General features: G+C 38.1%; 1 protein-coding gene and 1 long non-coding RNA gene across 15 annotated transcripts in view; one reads left to right on the forward strand and one right to left on the reverse strand.

The window, feature by feature from the left end:
- dnm1a (dynamin 1a) overlaps positions 1–21,135 on the forward strand; it is an 88,270-nt gene that overhangs the window by 41,349 nt on the left and 25,786 nt on the right. For 10 of the 14 annotated variants that reach the window (XM_030148547.1, XM_030148559.1, XM_030148551.1 and 7 more), the window contains exons 14-16: positions 919–930; positions 4,710–4,739; positions 5,085–5,198. In XM_030148547.1, coding sequence (XP_030004407.1) covers positions 919–930; positions 4,710–4,739; positions 5,085–5,198 — 156 coding nt within the window. The remainder of the gene's footprint in view (positions 1–918; positions 931–4,709; positions 4,740–5,084; positions 5,199–21,135) is intronic. The other 4 variants (XM_030148558.1, XM_030148550.1, XM_030148557.1 and 1 more) reach the window with 1 other exon arrangement.
- Positions 13,678–15,270, reverse strand: LOC115429256 (uncharacterized). The gene is made up of 2 exons (XR_003936749.1): positions 15,015–15,270; positions 13,678–14,310 (listed from the first exon to the last, which is right to left on the reverse strand). It is a non-coding gene; the product is annotated as an uncharacterized LOC115429256 (long non-coding RNA).

The following is a 21,135-nucleotide window of genomic DNA, read 5'->3' on the forward strand; positions in this document are numbered from 1 at the left end:
GTGTTCAAGTGCTTTTGTTGTGGTAGCGAAATGAAAAAATGGCTGACCAGTTTGTAACGACCTGCTACTTGGGTAAAACAGTTACAGGATTTATTTATTTTTTTATAATGTTTTTTTTTGCAAATTGTATATGCTATGAATGTGCAAAAACATCAGCTAACAGCCGCAGAAAGTTAATAAAATCATTGTTTATCATTTGCGATGAATCCCTTGTTGCTCTTTGCTATGTTGAAAAATTCAAAGGTTATTTTCATCTCAGCAACTCATGTATTAAAAATTTTTTACCAGTTCTCGAATGGAAAATACGACGTGAGCGGGTGTTCATCTGCAGTTTTCAAGTTTGTACCAAGTATTTCCCATAATGCCCATAGCACATGAAGGCAGAATAAGCTAGTGTTTAGTATTAGTCACCCATGACCCCTCGTACTCCCCCAGCTCTGCATTTTGTTGCTTCCAGCTACAAAGAGCCAACATGTTGAGGGGAAAAAAACACAAACTCTTGGCTTAAAAACATCACTTCAAAAACCAATGTGTGACATCACAGTAGCTTCACCCACCTCTTATATACACTCTGTGGGCCTAGCTATGTACTGATGTAGTATTTGAGACTGGTCTCAAGACCAAAACATTTAGTTTACAGTTAATATCATCTGAATTTAGCGTGTCAGTAAAGGGCTACTTGAGCTTATTCGAATGTGTTCAGCATAACAGCATAAAACAACATGACCAACTTTTGCATGATCTTCACATTTGCTTTTACTGTTTGAAACAAATCAGGTCCACTTCTGTCTCTTTTTAGTCTGTTCTCAAGTCAGATTTTCTTCACCTCTAAGTCATTTTGTCGCCTTCTGTCTTTTCTGAGTGATTTCCTCTTTCTTTTTCCTTTTTTCCTTTCCTCTGGGGTTCATTCTGCTTCAGGATGAGATCATGGTGAGTAGTATGTGTGTGTGTGTGTGCGTGTGTGTGTGTGTGCGTGCGCGTCTGTGTGTGTCTGTGCACGGCTGCAGGTAGGCTGTAATGCGTGTGTGCTTATCATTTTTTAACACTCTGCAAAATGCACAATGTGTACATATGTGTTAAAATTTGTCTGACATTTACACGTGCTGGCTTAATGATAGTGTGTTTTAGGGTGTGAATGTGTGAAATGAGCTTTTTACTAACTACTAGTGTACATGGGCAGGTGGCTGTGGTGGGGGGGGCTCTCTCTGAGTCTTGGCTTTATCCCTTTTCTCTTTTTTCAGTTGTGTTTTCCCCATAGACCTACATCCACACAAACTACTGCATCAAAAATATTCTGTAAAATTAAAATATTGTAAAATATTGTAGTTCAACATCATTCAGTCCAGGAAAGACATAAAAGAAGATAAATCTAGACAGACTGTTATGTAATGTACAAAGTTACAGACGTGTTCCAGTCTTGTGGACAGTGGAGAGATGCTCAGTTGAGGCCTGTTTTCTTTGGCAGTGATGGTAAAGCTCCCCCAGCAATAGCATGAGTTAGATAAAGGAAAAACCACTCATGTTTCTGAATTTAAGAGACAGTGGAAGGTTGAGAGAAAGACAGAAATCACAGGGTGTTTTAACCCTTAAAGACCTAAACAGCCACTGGCACCCAAAAGCATCTACTGATGTAAAATGTTTATTAACTGTTGATCCACTAATTATATCAACACATGTAAATAATTGAGGTAAAATACAGTTTGTCATCTTTTCACGGTCATCAGATATGACCCATTTGGACGTTCAGAGGCTCCACTGTGAACGTGGAAATACCGTTATCTTCTACAACATTGATTCATCAGTAAAACCCACAGAGTTTGATAAATAACAGTGGATGGAGACACTTGTTTTACATTCAGTTATTGATATCTTTGCTGAAAAAGTCATGTTTTCTTCATTTTTCTCTGTTTTGATATAATAACCTTTGAATTTACTCTGAGTTTTCATGAACATCAGTGAATTAAATATAGGAAAATACATGATTCACACTGAAAAATGTAAAATACAGAGGATAGTAGTATTATAATAAATGGTCACTAAATCACTTAAGAAAGGTTAAATAGAATAAAAAATACATTTGGTAACTGCCACAAAATAGCACCGTGTCTTTATGGGTTAATACAGCTGGTGTGTGTCCAATTTATATATTCACCTTTTTCAAAGCGTCAAACTTGGAATAGTTTGAGGAACATTGTCAGAAAATGGGCCACCATGAAAACACCTTATGACAGCCATTTTACTTTCTGTTAGAAATGTGGGTATGATCAGTTCTCATCCACTATTCAATAAATCGACTGCTATTTTGAAAATCAATAATCTTTTTTCTTTTTTTTTAAACTCAATGTGAGAAAAATAATGTCTAAATTCTCTGCTTCTTGAATATAAATATTTTCTGGTTACTTCACTCCTCTATAGTAGCAAAATCAAGCTCTTTGGGTTGTGGACCAAACAAGAGGATCAACAACAACAAGCTTGGGCTTAGGGAAACTCTTATCGAACATTTTCGACCTTTTATATACTAAACAATTAAATGATTCATTGATAAAATAAACAGATTGAAAATAAAAATGATCATATGTTTCATTCATATTCATACCATAAACAAAGTAAATGTTTTGAATATTTTATCCTACTGTACTGAACCAAAGCAAACATAATAACCTAGAAAAGATCATATTTCCCCATCTTGTGATGGATAAATATTACAGTAACACTATATACAACATAAACCTTTCAATGGAGCGCTGAAAGTGGCAGTGCTTGATAGCATTATAGCTTCTCAAGGGAAAATCCTCTTGAAAGAATTACAAGGGGCATGAGAGACCCCAATACTTCTGCATCTACCGCCTGCCTGTGTTATCAGGCTGTAGAAAATCTAGTGGACAACTGCAATCATAATCACAGTATCAGCCTGTGCAATTACTGAATTGAAAATCCTACAAAGGTCTGGATAGAGAAGGATTCCTGGTGAGCTGTTGTCTGGTGATAATTTGGATCACCATCAGACAACAGATCATCATAAGATACTGTGTAAACCTGCAAAATGAAAATCACACCATTTTTTATATGTAAGTTGAAAAAAGTGCCAAATCTGTGCATTGTGACAAAAAAGCAAGAAGGCTCAAATCGCAATCACAGTATTGTGCACAATATACTTTTTCATGAAATTATGTAGCCTTATTTACCCCCGCAGTCAGCATTATTACAGTCACATACTTTGATTTACACACCATTAGATGGCTTCTGTCTGTCTTCCTTTGTTTCTCCCTCTTGCAACCAAAGAACAGACAGACATATGTCACCCCTGTAGTTAGCTATATAGTCAGTTGTCATAACAACCACCCAGTCTGGGATCAAAGGTGAGGGTCATACCATAAACACAGTGGTTATCTTCATTTCCTGTTTAGAAATGGATGTACCTAGCCCATTAAAACCCTGTAGCTTCTGTTTTTTGTAACAGTTACTGAACACTTTCCTGAACTTAATACTGAACCCTCATGACTCTTTCACAGACTCTATGTTTTATTGAGTCTGTGAACTCAACAAAAGTGATGCAAAAAGCATAGCTTTTTATTCACAACTGGTGGGTTCAAAATGATGGTGACACACAACCTCATTCACCAAACTTTCTTCTACCCACTGGATTGCCAGAACATTCGTAATGTAACTCATGTTTTCCTCCATTTTGTGACATTTCCTTTCTGTATGTAGGGGCTTGCCTGATATTCTGAATGCGCTCTAAGACTGACATTATTTTTGGATATATTTATTTCAATATTTCTTATTAAGTTTTGTCTTTTTGTATTAACATCGCAAACATATTTTTATTTAGTTTTTATTGTTGTTATTATCAGTGATAATGATTTATCTTTTTTGATGAGCTTTTTTGCCACTTTATTAATATTTCTGTATACATAATTTTCCATTAACTGCAAGTTAATGAAACAATTAATAACAGAAACAATAACAATGCTTTGTAAAATACAAAATATGTCACATTTTCCTAAAAATAATACAAATGTAGACTCTATCTACTTATGTAGAATCCTTCTCAGTCATCACATCTGATCCCCATTCAGTCTGGGCTTTATTTACCTACAGAGACCCTGCCCTCTCCCTGTATTTTCTATTTTCCTCTTGTTTTGATGTGTATGGGATGTTTCTGGGACTTTTAGGTGGTAAGTTTGTACCTTCAGCAAATAACAGCATTGCGCAGTTTGCACAGGCAGAGCAATATAAAAACAAAATGACATTCTGATTTATTCATTCTACTCTTTTTACTTACTGCAGTTCTGTCTGAGATGAGGCAGTTTACACAGATATGTGGTACTAATAAGTATCTTATAAAGGTCTTATTACCCATTAACTATCTTTTAGTACAAGGATGAATGATTTTCATAATATATAGACAAGTTAGGCTAAAAACAGGGTCAGGGCTCCAACACCTCTTTTAGTACATACAGTATTAAACTGTCAGGCTCCTGCATTTCACTGCATGGACCCAGACTGGTTTGACATGGGCCATCTTGGTTGTAGCCCCCTTAATTTTTCCACCCACCCATTCCTGCCTGCTGTCCCTTCTGCTGCCACCCAAACAGTCAGCTACTGTATCATTTGCTGGTATTCGCCAGCCTTGTGTATTTGGCCTTCATTAATACTTGGCCTTTGTTGGCGTAGCTTTGTAATGTTCTCTTCACATTCTCATTCAGCCAGAGAGAGGAGTTAACGATCGGTTCAAGGTAAATAACATGCACACAACATACCTGTCTGTGTTTATGGTTTTCTGTATGGTGGAGAGAAATGACGACAAATGAATGTGTTTTAGTCATGTAGGTGACCGTCACCCCACTGGTGTTTGTGGCAGTTGCTTCTATTCTCCACTAGAAGCAGCACCTTCTCCTTTAACTGCATATATGTTAGAGTAGCTGAGTATGTGTTACCCTCACAGGCTGACAGATGTGATGTCAAATTTGTAAAAGTTATGTGAACTGTGTCTTGGGGAAAGTGAGGAGGGGGAAGGATTTCTCACTGTGTTCTGTTTATTTTAATTCCTTTTTTATTCTTTGTGTCTGTCTGTCTCGCAGGTGATCAGGAAGGGCTGGCTGACCATCAACAACATTGGCATCATGAAAGGAGGAGCCAAAGAATACTGGTTTGTCCTCACTGCTGAGTCTCTGTCCTGGTACAAGGATGATGAGGTGAGACACTCACACATATACCGAAGAAGGGTTAGCTTTTGTTTTGATTTGTCTACTGAATATTCTGTTCTTTGGACTATCTTAGCTGTAGGCTTAATGTCCACAGTCTGCCACAGAGCTGTCAGACAAGTCAAAGATTCTTTGCTCTTGTCAGCCAGTGACTTTTTTTCTCCAATGATGTGAAAGGACATAAACAAGCTGGTGGTTTTAGATAAAGTAATGGCAGCCAACTTTTATTATTATTATTATTATTATTAAGACTCATTTTTACATTTGAGGATTTTGTGTTATACCACACATATGAAACTAAGCACAAATTGAAAATTTGAATAGCAAAAACGTGGAAAAAAGTCACTAAATAAATATTTAATGGCCATGATCTTTTTAGAACTTTATTATGGTTAAGCTATGTATGGATGCAAATAAACTTCAATACTTTCTGGACAATTACTTATGTAATGGTTATAATTAAATGACTTCAATTCATTATAATTTCTGTACAAACATTTATTCTTATCTATCATCAGCTTAATTATTAACACTAAATACTAATTCATATTCAGCATAAAGCATATTCACAAGCATCTTGGTTCAGTGTAGTTGAGTGCAGCCAAACTGAAAAGTAACACATAATTACTGATCTGTGATTTGATTCCTGCTGTACCATGGCATAGTAACAGGTCATTCCCCTCTTTCTTTCACTGTATTTACTATTTGTGCATTCCCTAGGCTGTTTGTAGGCCCTGCTCCACTGTTGTCACTTATTGCAGTACTCTTAATGTGGTCCAGTTCTGTCTGAGAGACAAAGCAAAGCACATTTAGACACACAGGGCCGGATCTACTAAGATCCCAATTTGCGTGTACTAATTTGCATCTGCAATCTAGAATTTTGAGTGTGGGGTTGACCCGCGGTTTGTGGGTGATTTACTAAGATTGCTTGCGCAAATGTCAACAGGTGCAAAGTCTTGCAGACTGCCCTATTTAAATAAGAATTTTGCGTGCGCTAAACTGCTCTGGGACACACCAGCACTAATGGTAACATTGCACTGAGTGATCTAGAGGCACGGAAATGTAATGTTGGAGGAGTTTTGTCATAGAAGGTGTTGCATGACTCATTCATTCACTCATTTTTCATTTTAAAAGCGGTGGTGGTGGTGGGGGGGGCTAGGTAGTTGGATTGAATGACTGTCAGGTGCACATAATTTTGTCACACTGTATCCTAATATCGGTGCGTATTTTTAATCACAATCATCAGGAGTGGAAAAGAGTCCCGTAAAGTAAATGTGTGTGTGTGTGGTGTGTGTGTGTGTGTGTGTGTGTGTGGGGGGGGGGGGCATATGTCTCAATTATTTTTTCTTCCATCATTCCAATAATGTTCACACAAGGGTGAAACATGCATTCTGTGCATCTTGTTTCATCATTTCGATGTCTCCTAACCGCAGCCGTGTGTGCAGTTATGCATACAAACCGTTTGCACCTCCTTTTGAGATGTGTTAAAAATAGACACAGTTTCTATGAGCAAAATTGATTTTGGGTTTGATAAATCACTTTGTGTGTGCTAAATTAATATATTTACAATTTCTCCTCCCAGCACATGGTCAATTATGTGTAAATGCCCCATATTACATATGCATTGTGCCAAACGTACTAATTGGATGCAGACATGCTATTTTGCACCTTTGAAAGACGCAACCCAATGTATAATATACTCTTGACTAAAAAGACCTTGACCACTGGGAAGGTTGGGGATATTCATTTGGTTGTAATCTGCAATTTCACTTCTATCCATCACTAAATATCATATGTATTATACATACAATTGCAAGGGCCATGATCTGATTTCTGCTGCACCATTGGAACACGTCATCCCCTCTTGCTCTTACTATGGCAGATGGGAAAAATACAACAAAGCGGTATTAAAAAACCCCCACTAGATTTAGGCCTTGGTCAGATGTGATATTAACATGCTCTCATGAAAGGTCAAATTCTGAAGGGCTATGAAAGTAATATGATTACAAAATGATTTATAACACTAAATGTGGTATAATTTGTGTTTAAGTATTTACCTGCTGCAACTACGGATGTGGACTTGAATTAAGGATGTGAATAGGAGAAGCAGAAATAAGCGTCCGGCATCAGCTTCTTCCTTTTTCAGTTACAAAATGTGTTAATTTTATGTTTGTTTGTTTTTTAATATGTATGTGTTTTGTTTCGTTGTTTTTTTAAAAAAATATGTATATGTTTTGTATTTTGTATTTAACTGAAATAAACATTCATTCATTCATTCATTCATTCAAAGGTGTGAACACACTCAGGAATCACTGGTATCTAGTCATTCAGGACACATTCAGAGGTGATCTGGAAAGCACATGTCCACATTTTCTCATCATTCTAAACCGGAATGTATCCTGTGATGGATTGAAGGACTGAATACTTACCTGATATTTAACTTTTTAAGTGTTTTGACAAAATTATGGCATATTACAAGGGCTTCATATGTGAACAGCAACTTGTTTTTTTATCCCCTCCATGAGGAATACGATATTCACAGTAAAAATTCATAAACATATGTTAAGTAAGTAAGTAAGTATTTTATTGAAGTTAATTTTGTCTGAGAGAGCTAATAAAACAAATGGAATAGACAGGGTTGTCATATCAGAAAAATATCCACCTTAAAAGCAGCCGATGTGTAGTCAGCACATGGAATTACATTTGGGAAATGATTTTACAAAGGAGTCATAGATGAGCCTGTTTATTTGCTTTTAAAAGAGGGAAATGAGATCTTATCAAGGTGATCACCTGAGACACATGTAGAAATATTCAGGCGTGAACAATCCACTCACATGGGATCAGATCATGAAAACCGCATGTAAGCACTAGAACTGAACAGGACCATTGACTGAATTGAGAGCTAACCGAAAAGATGTTAATGCATTTGTGGTCTTTTGGAAAGTAGGAAAAAACATGTTCACATACAATCCAAGGACATATTCTGGAGGGAAAAAACAAGGTGGTTTTTCATTCAGGCCTTCCACCCAATGTTTTCCATTAGCTCAATTGTCACACTGACCTGCCAGTAAACCATGTAATGATGTAATTTGTCATTAGTGTGTGCAGTATTGTGTGGCAAATTACAATACATTTCATTGTTATAGCTTTCTGCATCCAGCATCTGCATCACTTCAAAAATATGTATCTCATATAACCAACAGCAATTTCATCTCTCGTATTATATTTTCCACTAAACAGCAATACCAGGAGAAATATTTCATTTGTATACCACAATCTTCCAGCAGACTGTCTGTGATTCTCACATTATGATCCTAAAGTTGATCCAACTCTGGCAAATATGATTGTTGGTCCAGTTTGGTGTTTGAGAGGATTTGATCTGATATAGTTTTGTTACTGGCTTGACTGGTCAAAGTGGTGTTCCATGATGCTTTGCAGAACTATTAGGAGTTAGCCACAGTCTTACTGTCTCCAGGCTTTAGCCACAGCTCTCTGCTCACTGACATCAGGCCGTATGTGTGTGTATGTTTGTGTGTAGCAGTGAGAATGCCTTTCCAAAGAGTCAAGACCCCCCAGTATGTCAGACACCAAAGCTGGCACACACATGTGCATACCAGAGCCCCCTGCCCTGCCCTGTAACCAATTACACACACATAGACACACACTCATGCTAAAGCTGCTTCTAATAAACGTAGTTCATTTCAAAGACGGGGCACAGAGCAAAGAGGGACGGAGTTGTAGGGGAGGAGGTACGAGTGTCTCTCGTTAGCTGGTTAGCAGCAGGAGTAACAAGGAACATGTGAAGTGAGAGAAAGTGGGGAGGAGAGGTGGTGGTGGTGGGGGGGGTTGTGGAGTTATTGGTTTTATGCCGTCCCTTTCTACATATTTCCCTCCCCACATTTCCCTTTGCTTTCTCACCCTCAAAGTTCATCCCTGTTGTTACTTCCTATCTTCCTTCCCATCATCCCTCAGTCTTTTTCAATCTCCATCTGTCGTTCAATCTCCGTCTTCTCTGCTTTGTGTAAGGAACTGTCAGGAGACCCGAGGGAAGTACATCATTTCTAAGTAGAGTTTTCAAGTATCTGGACTTTTACTCTGACTCCAAATATCCTTACAACAGGCTCATTTCTTTAGTTTTAACACATTTGAAGGAATTGTTTTTATTTTGCATCATTATTTGTATCAACCAAAAAAAAAATAAAATAAAATTGAATCAAGGTTAGTATTTTTATTACGTTTGATCTGGTTAGTCTTTGTTTCTTATTGCAACTTTGAACATGAACTGAATAAGTTCTATCTTATCTAGCCTATGTCTTGTCATCATCATGCTGTGTCTCCCTGAACATTTAATGTTTTTTATGATTTTATTGGCTTATTTATTTTAAATCTCATCTATACAAGATTAGATCAAGCAGGAATAACATTAAATGATTAAAAAAACATGATATTGTGTATTGTTTTTTGTATTTAGACTGTATTGATCAGATATGGGGTGACTGATGAAAGACAAAACTTGACTTTGACTTGTGGGAAATGACCTGACATGATAATCTACTGACTCATAGAGATACTGACATAACGTTCAAGTTTTGAAATGTAATTGGGTGATTTTTAACGCAGTGACTGTCAGCCTCCAAATGAAATAAGTAAGAGAGGGAATGAAAAATAGTCTAATAGAAAGACAATCACCGTTACTGTTTATTGATGAAGCTTCTAACTGATGGTTCAACATTTCCTGTAGATAAATCATCAAAAGTTCATATGATTTGATTCATCAGTTGTTTTATCCTGGCCAATGACTTAACTTGTCATGCTTAGCTTTTTGGAGGGACTTGACTTGCACTTTTTACCACAAAAACTTAAAACTTGCTTGAGACTTAAAGATTAAGACTCGAGACTTGATCATTGTTGGTACATGTGTAAGTTACTCCCATCTCTGGCATTAAGGTTAAAAGGTTGAGGTTAACTGACTGTATTATCCCCAAAGGGAAAGTCCACATTTTATTCGTAGCATTAGCTTTAGTGTTAGCACATAGCACACAGGAGCAGCATTTTGCATTGACAGGAGACTGGACCTATATGTACCTGTTTTTAATGGTGGTATAAACCGGAGGAAACCGGTGCGGTGCGGAAACAAGCCAACTCCACACAGAAAGGCAGAGAGAAACCCAGAACCTTCTTGCTGTGAGGCCCAGTTAATCTATTTTCAAAGATCCATGTGATGTTCTCAACCCCTCTCATCACACTCATTTAAGATACAGAAAGTAAACTGTTTTAAACCATTTTGCAGTGTACAGAAATATAGTACATATTTCTCAAGATAATATTTAATTTTAACCTCTTCTGTCTTCTTTTTTGTTTTCTTATTCTTTTGATTATTGGTAACAGTTGCCCAACGTAACTTCCTGTAAATGGTCCAAAAGTCCAGCTCATCATAAAATGGTTTTTCATACTGTAAACAAACCAAGCCATCATTTAGATTGGGTTTGGGAAAGTTTGCATGGATCAAACTGAGAGGTCAGAATGTCTGGACCAAACAAGACAAAGTTAAAAAGTCCACTAAATGAATAGGACAACAACACATAGAAAAGTGTGTCCATCGGTGCAAATGACACATGACAAAAAACAAAATGTAAAGGTAAAACAGACATGATGTGAAAATGTGTTATAATGATTGGAATTTTGCATCGAAACATTGAAAATTGATTTCCACATTGTAATAAAGTTAATGTTCATTATTTGCTGTATATTGTTTTTTTTTGTTTTTTTTGTTTTGGGCTTGATGTTAGAGTGGTTTAATAGTCTTTATTAATATGCACATAGCTGCAAGAAATGTCCTTTTAGACTTTAAGAACACCAAGGATGTTGAATCAGTACTTCCACTTCTACCACCAGTCTTCATAGTATCTGTACTTCTAGTGGAGTAAAGAATGTGTTGACCTTTACCACTTCTTCCCAAAACCAACACCAGTGCCGGTACTGAGGCACATTGCTGAGGCTGAGGCATATTACAGCAAAAATATAGCAGAGAGAGAAACAAATGAATAAAAAAGAGACCACAAGAAAAAAAAAATTCCATTAGGTTTTCTTTCCAAGCTGAACATTTTTATGTAGCCCCCACACACAGAGGGTTCAAGCACTCGGGGGTGCATACTTAAATGTGCACCTGGGTGGACATTTGCCAGTATACACACCGCTGATCAAAAGTTGGAAACAGTGAAATGTTTAGATTTACACTGGTTAGAAAATATGTCACTGCCCGTGGAGACACTTTTTGCACGTTTTGTGCTGCCTCTGCATTTACATACAGACTTGTTAATACATTTCTTTACATAAACTCACAAAACAGCGCAGCGCCGTTTTATTGGCTGCCTCTCGTCATGGGGAAAACCCTTGGCGTATTCTGGCAAACATCCACACACACACTTGCACACACATGAACACACACACCACCCCCAGACACTAATAATAACTTTCAGCCCAGTTAGTGGTGCCAGGATGTTTTGGTTAGTGTGCATGTGAGTCTGTAAATGTATGTGTGTGAGTGCAGAAACCTTCTGGTTTTCTGGTCTGTATTACCACAGGACATGCCAACTCTTTGAATCAGGCTGCTCTGTAGCTTAAAGCCTCCCAAAGCAGAGAGAGACTGAGAAGGCAAGAGGGAGGGAGATGTGAATGGAGAAAAAGTGGTTGAAAAGAAAACAAAAACATGCATAAAAAGGCCAACATGACTGTAATTTTATAGACTCCTGGCAAAGTGGTTTTCACGTGTTATCTTAATGAAATTCATAGGTATATAAATAATGTTGCTTAGATAAGTCCTCTGCAGTTCTTCTTTGTGAGTATTTTTGGTTTTCATTGAAGCCTTTTGTGTCTGGATAGAAAGAGGTTTTGATTTGACACAGTAAGTCGGGTTCTAAGGATCCTCCCAATGAAAATTTGAGCAACAAACGCACCTGCGTTGTGGTGAATTTTATGCAGGAATTTTGGGCCTATCTTTCTGTCCTCAGCTTTTGAGGCATTCTGTATCATCAAATACACAGCCTAGCCAAAAAAAGTCCCATACACTAATATTTAACCTTTGCATTATTTCGCTTTTAGCTTATGGCATGTACCCATTGTAACATTATTTAGGTAAACATATGCAGTATCACAACATTTATTTCCATTATTTTTAGGCCACATAATGTTCCTGAACCTAGACCTAACCAGCTGAACTAACCCCAGATCGTAACACTGCCCCCATAGGCTTGTACTGTAGGCACTAGGTGTAATAGGTAATCACTTCATAACCGTAAAGCAAGATTGTGAATTAAAATGAAACTCTACTGCATATTTTACATTTTATCAGGGGTACTAAGGCACATGTTCTAAGTATCAAGGGAGTCATATCCCCTGCATCCCCTCCCAGATCTACACCTATGTGTGTGTATGTGTGTGTGCCTGGGTTTCCCTGCTCATGCTGTAAAGCTGCCAGAAAACCAGACTTGCCTGGTGATCCCAGCTGTAAACATCCTGGGGGGAAACAGCAGACTGCTGCTTTCAACACACTCACCAGAAACATGCCTGAAATACGGCGTGTGTGTGTGTGTGTGTGTGTGTGTTTCTTCTCTTTTTTTTCTTTTGCTGCATATGTGTGTGTGCTTATATGTGGGTGTACTCTTGTATGTCTGTTCCTTGGGCTTTGACTTAAGTATAAAATAAAACTTGTGTGCGCATGGTGGCAGGGCTCTAAATGGAAACAGGTTGGTTTGCGGCTTTCATTCTTGCAGACGATCCTCTGAGATGGGACACCGTGTGAACGTTTCGGCCCTTATACTGTGCTTTTATGTATTCGGGGAGTTCAGAATTGGCACACTGCGGGTTCTGCTTTATCAAAGACAGGCCTGCTAAAAGACAAACTGTGGAGGTTGAAAAGAAAACATGACGGAAAACCAAGCAGGGGGTCTAACTCACTAACTAACTAAACTTGTACGTTTCACATGACGTCACCTACAAACACTAAAGCCGCAAAAAACAATTTTGGTTCCTTTTTTTGGGCAGAGCTATACAAAGACTCATAAAAATGGTGTATAGACAATGACAGAGTGGCTGCTCTTTCAACATTTTTGTATGGGTGCTTCCTGCTCCACTGCACATTACATGGTTATTTGAGGTAAAACGGCCACAAACTGATGCAGGGGAGGCGGAGACGTAATTGTACATTTTGGTTAAAAGTGCAGGGCAGCTGCAATGCTGGGGGTTTACTGTGTGTTTTAGTTATCTCGTATGAGTGTTCATTTTTCTGTGTGGTTGAACTTTGTCGGTTTTGCTTAGTCTGAAGTTTTGGTTCAGAAAAAAAATAAACATCACGTTGATGAAGTTTATGCAGCCAATCATTCACATTTATATGACGCCGATGCTTTAGGTGAATCCGGTTAAAGGATTTCTGTGTATGTTGTTGTAGAAACAAAGAAGAGACAGTGTCAAATAGAAATACAAGTGCCTTTATTGAAACTTTTTCATAGTTTTGACAAAATCAAAAGGTCAAATTTTCTTGACTGTGCTTCTATTTTAATGCCAAACATTACAAAAAGCTTTACATTGCTTGTCAAACAACCTTCTACTTCTGTTTCTTCATATATGTCACTCATAAATCCAGGACAGGCCTCTGTGGTGGAGCCTTTGGGTACTTTATTTAGGTTTGTTGCCCAGCTGGACGAGGGGTGGTGCTGGTTTGGGTGTTCCCACAGCCTGGTGCGTGCCTTCTCTCTTCTTCTTCTTCATCTTCTTCTCCTTCTTGTCTGATATGGTTTGTGTTTTTGGGTTGATATGTGCTTCCCTGGCCAGCCTAACCAATGTGCAGACTACTGTACAACCACTACTTCCTGAACAGGTAGTCTGAACACTGGGCAGGCGGGCTGGGCTGATGGATGCTGCAGAGAAGTGTTTTTTTTTTTTGGTTTTTTGGTTCTCATGCAGTGATGATGCCACGTTCATTCACTTTTACCTTTAAAGAACATCTGTACACACCAAGTTGTACTCACTGCGATCCCCCAAAAGCATCCACTTGCTGAATCAATCTTGGGTCTGGACTGAAGCACTGATGAGGCTGATGGAGCCACTGGAGGAGAAGCAGTGTGTGAGGGATGGATGAGGGATGGATGAGGGGGGCCGGCAGAGAGGAGGAGGAGGAGGAGGAGGAAGAGGAAAGGTTAGACAGAGGTGATAGCCACTGATTGGCAGATTCAAAGATGTTTCCTAATGTTTCCCACTGTGAGAAGCAGCATTCCAGACCAAACTCTAGAGAGGAAGACGCAGACAAGCTGGATGTCGAATATTCCATAACACAAAGACTTTTCCCCATAGAGCAGTAAATCACGCCGATAGTTTCTGTGAAAACATTCATTTCTTTCTAAAACTAAGAAATTAAAAATTGTCCCAGAGCCCTTTGGACATCTGCTGAGATTAGAAATAGATTAGACACAGATGTAAAGACACATGAAGACGAGGACAGATGTATACATGAGTCCATTTAGCTCAGATTAGTGGAACGTAAACTCAGTTTGCCCTCACTGACCCCACACCATGAAAAAACAAACACGGGATATTTTCACAAGACATTTTGAAACACTGATAATCTTGTCATTACAGGTTATAAAGGACTCTCCTCTTGCTCTTTCTAGGTTCCTGTGTGAGAACTTATCAGTGAGTAGTTCTGGAGATCACACTAAATCTCAGTCAGCCAACACCTCCCACTAAAACACCACAGTCTGACCTTTCTGCTTCCCCAAACATGGCAAATGAAGACCTCTCAAGGCGGAATACCTGATTTCTTGTCCTCCTTTTCCTTCTCCTCTTCATCTTGCTGTCCATTCCACCCAGGCTCTTTCTCAACCATCACTGATTCTCCTCATCCTGTCTTTTATTCTGTGCTGAAGAACAGGTCGGGTTGATTGTAAAAGCCGCTTCGCTGACATTTGGATTTGATGACCGAGGTCTCCGCCGGCGAAGGTAGCGCTCAAGGAGGACCGGTTAGAAGGCTTGACGTGGCAAAAGACTGGCCACCAAGTTTCCCCTCTGAGAGACAGAAGAAGAAAAAGGAACAAGAGAGAGAGAGAGGAGATAGGGAGAGGGAAGGAGGAGGAGGAGGAGCTCGGCGGCCCCCCATTTTTCCTCTCCTCACTTCTTCCTCTCTCTCCTCCCACTGTCTGGCTTTTTCTTTCTTTTTTTTTTACTCCTTTTTTTCTCCCCCCCTTGTTTCTCTCAGTCTGTCTTTCTGCTCTGGCTTTTGGTGGAAGAAAGTGGAAGGTCAAAGGTGAACAGGAAGTGAGATGCATTCATTCAGTGTTGTAAAGTTAGGAAGGGGAGTAAAGCAGCCGCAGAGGGAGGGGAGGTTTTTTAGTGGAAGCGTATGTGGGAAGATGGGAGGATGTCTGCATTTTGCACTCTCACGTTGGAGGCAGAAATGTGTTTTGCGAAAGCGTCTGTGGGTTATGTGATCACCTCTGCTCATGGCACATTCAAGCGTATATGTGTGGTTTTTTTGAGTGATGGATGTGCATGTGTAGGAGTGGGGATTGGACGAGAGCAGAGGCTCCATGGTCTTTGTAGCGAGGGCAGGAATGTCGGCGTTTTCTTGGCAAGCAAGAGGAAGCCTTGTAATAACTCCAGATGTGCAGCCCTGTGGTCTCCATCTCTCTCTCTTGCTCCCTCTGTTTTTACTTCTAAAGCTGATTTCCTCTCCCTGTCCGACTTGAATAAAGAACCCTTTATGCAGCTCTACACACTTCCCAACACACACACACACACACACAGAGGGGGCAAGGGGGGGTGTTGGTGTTACTGGTTGGAAGAGTGACACACTACTGGTAAATCAGAAACAGAGCGAAAAAGGGAATTTGGATATGTGTGTACAGGAGGAAAACCAGGCAAGTCAGTTTGCCTCTTTCACCTTCTTCATTTCACACACATACACGCAGACACATACACACACACACACACACACACACACACACACACACACACACATACACAAACATACTTATATCAAACTTTTGTCATTAGGTTGGAACACTGGTTCTCAAACCAGGGGTTCACCTTTGGCTTACAAAATCATGCTTAACTCTCAATGTAAGTAAAAGAGTTTGCTTATATTTTACCTCAAAAACCACTAAAACGGATGATCAAGACAGTTTGTTTGTTGGGGGCATTATAAAAGCTGTAAAGCAATTTAAATACAAACAACAAAAGTAAAGCTCAATTTGAATAATTTTAAGAGCATCAGGCATCAAATGTCCACGTCTGCCGTAAAACTTTTTCTACATTCCATGATACTTCCTCATTTATCATTTTGCATAACAACTTGGTCCCAAGCTGGGGTGACCACCCTCACACCAGTATATTCCCTCTACAAACAGATCTTAAAAACATTAGATTAAAAACCAAGGGAGTATCACCACTGGAATATTCTTTAAAAAAAAAAAAAAAAAGAACAAAAAAAACATAACCTTCTTAATTTTGAAAGCTACCTTTTCTACTCAGACATATGCTGATGTTCAAGATTATTCATGGGCTTGCATCCCCTCCCCCTAGGGTGTGCCTGAACTCACCTGACAGTGGAAGAACTGTGCGGATGAGAACCAGAACATCCTCTAGGGGAGAATGGGTACCAAAGTTTAAGAGAACAAATCTTGGAAAATCAGCATTTTCTGTAAAGTGGTGGGGAAATGAAATTCCCTTCCCACCGACATCAGACAGTCTGGTAGCTTTGCACTGTTTAAAAGAACAACTTAAACTTTGGCTAAAATCTACACAAAACTGTAACCATAATTAAATGCCTAAGCCCACTTAGTATTTGCACTACTGAATCTCACTCAGGGCTTGATCTTTAAAGATGCTGCTATAACTAAATGGGGGCCTTTTAATGGTACTTGGCCAGACTGCTGTTGATATTTGTATTCAATATTTATGCTTTGTACAGAATATATTTTTATCCTGTTATTTAGATTGCATTGTTATTATTGCATTTTTAGCTTTTTATTACATTGTCGTATCTGTATCTGTATTTCATTTTTAAATTGTTTGTCAACTGTTTTATGTAATGTCCTGTTTTTATATTCTTTATTTACTGTTGTCTGTTTATCTGCCCAGGGACTGCAGATGTAAATTAGCTCTTAGCTAACTCTGGTGCAGTCGTGTGATTGTACATTGTCCCTGTCAAATATACAATAAAGTAAAGTAAAGTAAACTTTTTCAACTTAAGACCCAAAACTTACAAAAATACATCATAAACAGCCCTAATGTCTACATTTTTACAGACTGTTCCAACATCCAAACAATGTTGTGTTAGACATGGTTTCTGGAATGAGTCATTTCTAACATTGGTAATAGTAGTTTATTTGCGTCACACTAGAGCTGAAACGATTAATTGATTAACTGACTTGAATCAATTAAAAAATATATTTGATTAAAATCTTCCTAGATCGAAGCTTCATTTCCTTAATTTCACTACTGCTAAACATTAGTTCCACTGTTGTGTTTCACAAGGACGCTTATTGTGATGCACATGATGCCAGGATCAACACAAACAACATGGAGCATAGTTCAAAAGAGACAAGGAAAAAAAGGCAGAAAATATCTCTATGTTCACTTCTCTGCATTGGAACCATCACTTACTCCTTTAAACTTTTAAGCTTTAACAGAAACATTAGAAATATTTGTCTTTATTGTTTTCAGTTGTATGTTAGTTCCGTCTCAAGTTGTTAGTAAGTTAGTAAGTTGGACCCAAATGTGTTGTAGTCTGCAGTGCATATATTGTTTGTAGAGGTCATTGGACTTGTTTGTTGTTATTTCTATATAGCTATTTTTATATGTCCTTTTACTTACATAGTTTTTGTGGTTGTTGTTGCAGCTGGTTCTGAAATAAAGGGCAATTTGTCATTTTCAGGTATGGCTTTTTCACATTTTTTTTTTCACCTATTCAAATAATCGTTCAATGGAATCAAATCAAAGAAAAATAATCGATAAATTAATTGATTACAAAATAATCGATCATGTGCATCACAATAAGTGTCTGTGTGAAACACAGCGGTGGAACCAATGTTTACCAGAAGCAAGATTAAGGAAACAAAGTTTCAATTCAGAAAGGTTGTAATTTTTTTAATCAATTTGAGTCAGTTCATTGATTAATCATTCCAGCTGTAGTCTCCTTAAATTGTTTTTGTATTTTTTGTGTTACGTCTTTTCTCTTACTACATTTATTACAAAGTTTTTGTTTTGTTGCATTTTTTATGTGTTTTTTTTTCAGGTTCTGCTTGTGTTCATATGTCATATTTGTCTTGGTTGTCATTATGTCTTTTACGTTGTTTAAATCTTTTATTTCAATAATTCTGACTTATGTATGTACTTTCACTTTGACATTGAGTCCGAACTCAAAGTTTTGGAAAGGCAGGACTGGACAAATCAATGCTAGTGATTCCAGGTGTGTGTGTCTGCATATGCCTGTGTGTGTGTGTGTGTGTGTGTGTGTGTGTGTGTGTGCACGTTAGTGCGTATGTGTGTGTCCGTGTGCCGAGGTGGCTGCTGTGTTTGCTTTAGCTTTGGTTTCTGAGCTCCGACCTGAGCTCCGAATCAAAGTAGGCACAATCCCAGGAGAGACGAGTCAGCAGTACTGTGGTAGAGATGGAGTGAAAGTGAGGGTGAAGGAGAGGGGGAAGAAAATGGAGATGAAAGATAGAAGGCAAGAGGTGAAGAAGTATGTGGCAAAAAAGGGAGGACAGATGATGTTTAATAGAAACAAAGACAAGTTAAAGAGTAGAAAAATCAAAAGCATGTAACAGAGAAACAAGCCAAATAAGAAAATGACATTTACTTTGTTGCAAACGAATTATTGTTGCAGTTAAGTTTCGGGTTTAGGAACTGGAAGAAGTGAATTTTAATGGCTGGGTGGGGGGAGCACTGCGGTCGCACCAACATTGTTTCCACTGTTTGGATGACCAGGCAGGCAGCTTCCTTTTCAAACTCTTAGTCAGAAAAGCCAGAAATATTAAGAAAGTATGCACACTCATAGACATATCCAGTTGTAATCTGTGAGCTCAGGTTATTTTTTTTTTGTTTTGTAATGAAATACTGTTGGTTATTATAAAAAAAAAAACCTTAAGTTTCTGACTTTGTTTTTCCTGTCTTTGTATTTTGATATTCCATTAAATGTCTCCTGTCAGTTTATATGGGTGTAACTGTATCTTTGGCGTGTTTGCACCAGTGTGGCGAAGCTAAGCTCGTGAAAAACCGTAGATTTATTTGAGTGTGTGTGCGACATGCTAACCAAACCCCATAAAGGCAGCCCCAAGACGTGATCCCCACTATTTCATCTGAGAAGTACAAGTCACACGCTATTACTGCTTATAGTAAACATCACCATCAGTTGCAGTTTAGTATTTTTTTCCCCTTGTATAATATTTGTATTCCAAGCAGATTATAGCATCTCAAACATCAAGATTAGACTAGTTCATTATATTTTATAGAGAAAATTAAGAATAGATTTTATTATAATTATTACTTCTAGCTTTAAACATCATATGCACTACTTTGCTCTGATTTTTATTGTTAATTTTTCTTTGATCCTGTTCCTTCCTACACAAGTGTGTGAAGATTGCTATTTGCATTAATCCTGCTTGCCTCTTTGTTCTCTTAATTTCCAAGAGGTACTGTTGATAAACGAGTTGATGTTGATGCTACTTTAACTGTATTATCAGATACCAGTGATAAGATTGGAAAATATAGATTGTGACTCTGACTTCTTCATCTTTGTATTGTAGTTAATGTAAGTAACAGCTTATACACACTGATAAAAAGCAGAAAGACTGGAGAGACTACAATAGGAAAAGATTTATTTAATAAAATAAGACAGAGTTTTGTGTTTCAGGTTTGTGAGGAGAGGATCCACATGATGGTTTGTGGATGGTTTAAAGTTTGTTCTACCTTGATGAATGAGTTGAATCAGTGATGCAGGCTTTTCTCAATGTTAATTATATTTTTTGCTGAGCTCAGATTATAGCATTGGTTCAACAAAAGCATTAGGCTGGAACAGACACAAGATGCTGGTGTGCATTTGATGTCTTTTGGCATGATATATACTATGTGTGAGTGGTAGTTTAGTCATTTTGTCATGTGTCTGTGAGTCTATGCAGACTCACAGCCTCTTTTGAAGAACAGATTGACAGAGAGTAAAGACACTGCACATGAATACTAGTAAGATATGATACCCTGTGGGTTTTAGGCAGGAGTAGAATTTTTTACTTAGACTAACTACATTTTAACACATGTCTGTATGTTCCACTCCTTAAACTTTTAGCATGGGTCATTACTTCAGGGAAAATGATGAAAAATATGTCTATTTAGTGTGTATTTGCAGAGGGAAGTGTGCATTGTATTACTTTGGACCAAAGCATTTGTAGCTCAGGTTTAAGTATAGTTTAAGATTATTTTGCAGTCCCCGGCTGGCCTTCAATTTTACATCGTTGTGTGCCTTGTTCATATTAAGTCTTCATACTTGATACTGAGATTTCAGCTTAAGTGGATGAAAAATAACACACAGAAACATTTTTCTCTTGGTGTATTCATCGGTGCATATTTTCCCAAACAAACAAAACCAGACAAAAATGCACAAAATATGAAAAAAACAAAACAAAACAAAAAAACATGTATAACAATACTGTAAAAGACAAACTGAGACAAAACTTGAAAGATGAAATGAGAGAAAAACAATGAAAGCAAAAATCAGGCAAAGACTATGTTAGTGACCTGCACTTCTAGCTGCGCACATATATGCAAATGTATATGCAGAGAGAAGTATGTGTATTTAAATATTAAGTTTGTCTACACTTGTTCCATCTCACCATTTCTTTTTAAGTCACGAATCCACAGACAGTAAACACACGGGTTACAC

The sequence above is a fragment of the Sphaeramia orbicularis genome, chromosome 12 (genome assembly GCF_902148855.1).
Source record: "Sphaeramia orbicularis chromosome 12, fSphaOr1.1, whole genome shotgun sequence".
Classification (NCBI taxonomy): Eukaryota; Metazoa; Chordata; class Actinopteri; order Kurtiformes; family Apogonidae; genus Sphaeramia; species Sphaeramia orbicularis.